Source organism: Cyclopterus lumpus, chromosome 14 (genome assembly GCF_009769545.1).
Source record: "Cyclopterus lumpus isolate fCycLum1 chromosome 14, fCycLum1.pri, whole genome shotgun sequence".
Taxonomy (NCBI): Eukaryota; Metazoa; Chordata; class Actinopteri; order Perciformes; family Cyclopteridae; genus Cyclopterus; species Cyclopterus lumpus.
In genome coordinates this window covers 12,690,665-12,697,269 of record NC_046979.1, presented here as the reverse complement: position 1 = coordinate 12,697,269, position 6,605 = coordinate 12,690,665, and the positions used below count along the sequence as shown (strand labels likewise).

The 6,605-nt window shown below is 38.9% G+C and overlaps 2 protein-coding genes across 2 annotated transcripts; one reads left to right on the top strand and one right to left on the bottom strand.

Annotated features, from left to right (window-relative positions):
- Nucleotides 1–499: 499 nt before the first annotated feature.
- alox5ap (arachidonate 5-lipoxygenase-activating protein) lies at nt 500–4,031 on the top strand. The gene is made up of 5 exons (XM_034550046.1): nt 500–743; nt 861–942; nt 2,392–2,462; nt 3,551–3,632; nt 3,731–4,031. Exons 1-5 carry the CDS (start codon nt 674–676, stop codon nt 3,891–3,893), a joined length of 468 nt encoding a protein of 155 aa, XP_034405937.1. The 5' UTR covers nt 500–673; the 3' UTR covers nt 3,894–4,031.
- Nucleotides 4,032–4,040: 9 nt separating this feature from the next.
- LOC117742836 (mesenteric estrogen-dependent adipogenesis protein-like) lies at nt 4,041–5,641 on the bottom strand. The gene is made up of 5 exons (XM_034550479.1): nt 5,391–5,641; nt 5,156–5,283; nt 4,819–4,934; nt 4,530–4,703; nt 4,041–4,420 (listed from the first exon to the last, which is right to left on the bottom strand). The coding sequence occupies exons 1-5, from the start codon at nt 5,639–5,641 to the stop codon at nt 4,406–4,408; spliced, it is 684 nt and encodes a 227-aa protein (XP_034406370.1). The 3' UTR covers nt 4,041–4,405.
- Between the last annotated feature and the right edge of the window lie 964 nt (nt 5,642–6,605).

Below are 6,605 nucleotides of genomic sequence, written 5' to 3'. Positions count from 1 at the left end.
TTCCAGTGAAGTTATGAACTTTTACCTGTAATGGAATCATTTCACAGAGTGGTATTACTGCTTTTAAGTAAAATATCTTTCCTCAATCCACTACTGAAGAAAATGTTTTGACTTGTCATGAAAGGAAGAGCATATGTGGAATTAAGAAAACAACATCTGCATTTTTCTAGTACATCAAAATGTTTGCTGTGAAAAATAACTTTGTATATCTGTCCTGTCAAATAAATAATATGAACAGATTCCCAAATGCATTGGTCTTTCTAAAGGCTCATAAAAGAGCCTCAAAGAACATAAACATACACAGTCCCTGCAATGCAAATTTATAGATGTGCATGTGTGTGTAATCTCTCACAAAAACACAGAGGAAGTAACAGGTTTGTTATGCCCCTCTGTATTAAGCCAGAGCATCATTTACATAAAGAGGAAACCACAAACGTGTGTGTGTGTGTGTGTGTGTGTCTGTGTGTGTGTGTGTGTGTGTGTGTGTGTGTGTGTGTGTGTGTGTGTGTGTACACGGGATGGAGGTGGGATGGGGGAGTACATCATGCCAGAGACAGATCAGGTTTATTTTGATCAGTTCATGTTTTCAAGCTGACTGCAAAGACACACTTCTGTACGTGAAACAGAAGCTCAGCCTCTCCATCCACCTGCTCCTCCATCGTGAACGGCCATCATGTACAGCGTCGTGGTTGAACACATCTACCTCCTGGTCATCGTCACCCTCATCAGCGTGCTTCAGAATGGTGAGAAGAAGCAAGGAGCATCAATCATAGTTTTTCAAACTCTAAATCAGCAGTCAAAGATGTTTATTATTCAGTAAAGTGATGTTGTGATGACGTTAATGATCTGTGTGTTTGAAGCATTCTTTGCCCTGAAGGTAGAGAAGGAGGGCAACTGTCAAAATATCCCCACATCTGGTTTTGAACGGGTGTGTTGTGCCAAGTAAGTACCCGTTCACACTCAGCTCTTCTGTTAATCTAATGAAACATATGCAAGTAAAACAATGGGATTTGTTTTATTGAACTTTTTTTCTCCTATAACACGCATTACCTTTCTATGCGGTTTTACATTACACTGAATATAACCTCAATTGAGAGGCAGCCCTCATTTGCCTGAACACTCCCATATAGAGGAAGAAAACTGGTCCAGAACTCATTTGAATGATTTCTGGGAATCGATGACTCACACCATCACACTGTGTTCAAGTTTTATTTTAGTTTTATTTATTACTGTTAATACTCTTAGGGTTTGACATTTCAAAATGATCTTTTGTTTTCATCAAGGAATCATTTCCAACATAAAGGCAAACTTGTTTCTCAACATGTGATCTTTAGGCATGTTGCAAAACCACTTGACAAATAAACGTTTGCCAAGTGAAGTTACATCACCTGACTACTCCTCCTTTCAAAAATCAAACAATCAATTCCTCAACTACCTGATACGTTTACAAATTTACAGTTTTCTATCACTGTAAATTGAGGATGATTGTGTTCTTAACTGATCGGATACTCTGAATAAGTGGGCTTTGGGAAATTTCTGACATGTTATAGGTCACTTGATTAATCAATTATTCAGAAATATAGTCAACAAAGTAATCTATACTAATAAATTGCAGTACTGCAGATTATAATGCTTCATGCATAACACTTAGGTGTGCTTTGACCACAAGGCTAACACTTGAAATTCAAACCTAATAGTTATAACTGACACAACATTTCAGTTATTGGTCCACATCGCTCTATTATTCCAGGAGCAACAATGCACTTCCTGTTTTTTAAATGGAAAACCTGAGCAACATCCTCTCTTGTAGGTTATGTGATGATTTCAAAAGTTAGCCTCTACAATGTGATGCAACCGTTTGGTCTTTGTAATAACTCTTGTTAGAGGTTTTTTTTTAGAAGTATAAAAGGGTGAAAGTATGCAGTAAATCCAAAAAGATATTTAGTTTCACAAATCAGTGGTTTGATCTCAAGGTACCTTGTAAACATGGTGAGAGCTGTTCTGAGGTATGATGTTTTTTGGATAACTCTCGTGACATGCGTGATATTGGAAAAGGTTTGAGGCTCTGACATTACTCTGCAACACATTGTAATGATTATTGCAATGTGTTGCAACAGCCAGCACGAGCTAACTGAGAGTGGGCTCAATTTTCCACGGCTTCCCGTTTCCACTCTGCTCTTGGAACACTCAACAGATACTCTGTGTTGTACAGCTCACACACTGTTTTTACAGCCACTTCTGCTATGCAGTGTCAAACCTGTTTATCAGCAGAGGCTTAAGCAAATATCTGTCTCCACGCTGTCTGCAATAGTTTGCAGATGTCTTCATAGGTTCTCATTGCCGGGGACTTCCTGAAATGCTAATTACACCTCTTGTTTATGCACCTTCCAGCCGTAATTGCATGGATTCATATCCCACTTTCCTGGCAGTGATGTGGTGTGCCGGTCTGTGTCTCAATCAAGGTAATCATTAATCGGTTATTACAAAGGAATACCACACACTATTGTCCTTTGTACAGATTACACCAACACAAAGTCACTTCAACTGAGGACACACGTTTAAAACTATGAATCATTCTGTGGATCTCATTTTTTTCTTTGTTTGAGAAGCAGCAAAATCAAATTAGCAAGATTTACACTACATGGCCAAACGTACGTAGAGACAGGAACGCACAAACAGCTCATTGCAAAACTTTGTGCATTGATGTGCAGCTGTAACAGCCACCAAGCTTCAGAGAAGGCTTTCAGTAAGATTTTAAAATCTGGCTGCAGGGATTTGTTCCCATTCAGCCACATGAGCATTAGATATTTCAGGCATTAATGTGAGGCGATCGGGCCCAGCTCATAGTTGGAGTCCCAATTCATCTCGAAGGTGTTGAGGTCAGAGAACTGTGCAGGCCACGAAACTGGGCAAACCATCTCTTCGTGGACCTTATATAACAAGAGAAATTATGGGCCAAGACAGGTGGCTCTTAGCAGAATTTATTGACATGAGGAATTCATAAAACCTACTATATTGTATTTCATCTGATACTTAGACTCTCTGAAGCTCAACAATGGATTTGTTTTGCATATATTTATTTTATTGAATGTCCATGTTCTACAATGGAAGTGCAATATGTTAGATATATAAAGTTTTCCATTTTATCATGAAAGAAATGTTATATCAATCAAACAAAGAAAATAACAAACAAAAATACAATCAAACAAAAAGCAAACAACACATGCATATTAACATTCATTCAATACACAGCAGTGAAAAATCCTTCAAAATTAAAGGAACCATTCAGTTGTCATGTGCCCACTGCCAACAGTTTAATGGACTTTACTGACAAGATAAATCCATAAACAAAAAGTGTGACTATTCTTTGTGAGTCACATCAGCTGATCATTGTATCATTAAGACTTCCCTTAACTGGAGGAAATTGTCTGTGCCAAATCATGAAACAAAGCCCTCAACCCAAAGTGGACGACATACAGTATCAAGAAAATGCATGGAGGTTAAATATCGGATTCAGTTTTTTTTAATTCTGTCTATCTTCTATTTGAAGCTCCTGCTGCCTTTGCTGGGATCATCTACCTTGTTGCCAGGCAGAAGTACTTTATTGGATACATGGGACAAACCTCTCAGAGGTAAATGAACACAAGTGATATGTTATGTGAGCGTGTGCGTGTGTGTGTGTGTGTGTAGCAGCATGGTCTAACAATACTTTTTCTCCATTTGTTCGTAGCACCCCAGGATACCAGTTTGGAAAACGCATCCTTTTCTTCCTGTTCTTGATGTGCATTGTGGGTATCTTCAACTACCTGCTGGTGTACTACTACGGCAGCGACTATAAGGAATACGTGGAAACCATCACCAGCGCTTCATCTGCTCTTCTCCTCATCCCTTAGTGCGTTGTGAGCCACATCATGGCAACTACACATTTTTTCTTTCATCTGATGAGTACTGAATTAAGACACTGGTTTTCTTTTGTTTTTTGTAAAAGAGCATTTATTGTGTTTGATAAAAATAAAAACTTATAAAACAAATGCTGATTATTTGGTTTAAAAGTCTATAAACATTTTATTCTGCAGCAGCAACTATTTGACCCTTTATACAACAGTAAAGTGCAGTATATTTACAATCCAAAACACCTACATTTAAAATATTAAAATATAGACACAAAATATTCAAAAATAATCTTCATTGCATTCAGAATTTTTTGGTCAGTCTTGTCCACCCTCTGAACCAAACAGCAATTATAAGGATAGTGCAGTCCTAAGAGGTAAGCTGGTTCTTCACCTGGCAGTTTACAACCATGCGTCTGTTGATAAAGAAACTTTCTGGAGGAATCAGACCCCGACTCCACATCAAAAACTAGTGGATCAAATCCATTTTGTCTTGCTCTCCATCCACTGTGGTCTCACGTCACTCTCAACTTTAATGGTAAGAAATTTGAGGAAGGAAAACAAGTTAGACAAGTGGACAAATACAGAAAATTTTTAGGTTACCATCAATATAAAATAAGAAGAATAGGAGATACTTACATCAAATTTTCTTTTACTGAGCCCAAACCAGTGTGCAAAGTCAAAGAATGCATCCGAATAGTATTTGAGGGTGAAGGAGAAGTCTCTCCAAACAGGTTTGACTGGCATCCGATTGTCAGTTAAGAGGTGGCTGTTTATTGCAGCCCAGCTTTCCAGTGATTCAGTCAAATCAATCTGATATAAGGAAAAGTCACATTCAATACCAAAATACAAAACTGTAACTCATGAAGAGTTTTGCCAATACGTATAAAGCATAAATGTCAGAGAAAGACCATTGAACCCTTCTTACTTCCACTTTGTAGCTTTCCCCAGCAACAGAGGAGATGGCCTGGTCCAGGCCTCTCTCCAGCTGCCACTTGACGAACGGATCGCAGCAGTCTATGGACACCACAAACTGCATCAGCACTGAACCAGGGTCGAAGAGGAAAACATGAGTGAATACAATGAGGAGACTGCAGGAAAAAAAACATGTTGTCATGTGGCAAAAGTAGTGTGCTGCCGTTGTTATTTCTCTACTCCACCCATTGCAAGTTGGGAAGCCAGCATGAGTTACCCACGCCACTTAGAAAGTGTGTTCACAATGATGTTGTTGTTTTTAGGGTTATGGTTTAACCAGTTTAAGTTACCTCTGGATTTCTTTTTTTTGGTCCCAGAAACGTTCCCTTCGTAGGCAGACATCAGCAGATAGATCGTCTTGGATAGAAGACTATTTCTTATGCTGGTGTACTCCCATAAATTGTGCATTTTCACCTTCCTGTTAAAAAAAAACACAAATCAGTTGTGAGTCGTTGATTTTTTTGTGCGTGCACATAAATATATATGAAATACCGCGCATTGTCCCATGCAGTCATTCTACCTCACCTTCCCAGAGACTTCTGGAAAATGATTCTCTGTCTTGCGGAGTTCAGGTCATCGATGAGCACCAGGCTGTCGTCCGGGTTGCTGTGGACTCGGTAACCCGAGTGGAGGACCTCCACGGAGAACCCTGCCGGAGGATTTCTCAGGAACTCGTCCACTTCTGTCACCCTCATGTTGCTGTGCGGCGGTTTCCTGATAGTCCTGGTGTCACCGCTCGTCTCAAGTCCTTTAATAGCCTCTGTAAAGTCAGACATGCTGTCACGAGAGCACTTCCGGTTTTCTTTGTTGACAAAATAATCGTTTATGTCATTTAACAAGCACGAACACCAGCCATTTCCATTCTCTCTTGCCTCTCAAACGTGAAGATGTACTGCTTTTGTCGACTATTTTTATTATAAATGTAGAGTATGTGAGATTAATAGTCCAGATGTTAGCAATCAATCTTTTAATCGAGGAGTAATGTATGTAATGTTTGTCTTTTCTTAAAGTAACTTTATTTTGAAGGAAAACGGCTCATTTCATGACTGGTTGCCTCAACTTTACATACAGTACATAGGCCTACATGCGGGCTATATAATGTATAGCATAGGCAAGTGATCAAATAAAGTAAATGAATAAATAAATAAAAAGTTATACATAAAAATAAATGAGAAATTCCAACAGATTGAAAAGTATTGTTCCAATTTATTGAGACTTTTAGATAATGCTGGAATGCACGACTTTATGAGAAGTGGCATTCCAGCGTCAACATCAGACATGACAACAGCCGGAACACCTATTTTAAAACATGATGAGTGAAGCTTTGTATTGCAAAGACAACATGTGCAATGATTATCCATTTGCTCAGACCTTTTAGAGGAGCATGTGTATTAACAATACCTTGGTTCAGCAAACTCACAGACAGGTCTAGTTTTATTGCTGCCTATAACTATTTGAGGTGATAGTACACCTTTGTGTTAAAGTGAATAATAGCAGCCTGTCCTTCTGCACATACAGTATGTTCACCTTCCTTATAGCACAGCTCTGTCCTTTGGATTTCTAAAGTTCAGTTTATATGGACAGAAATGTGAACACTCAGAGCTGTGGTTTCACAGCACAACCAGCCTGTTTAACCTGTGTAGCCACATTTAGACTCGGTGGTCGGGAGACTGTTGACTCATTTTTTTCTGAATGTCTCCACCATGTCTCCATGGCCTAGAAGAGAAATCATAATTTCAG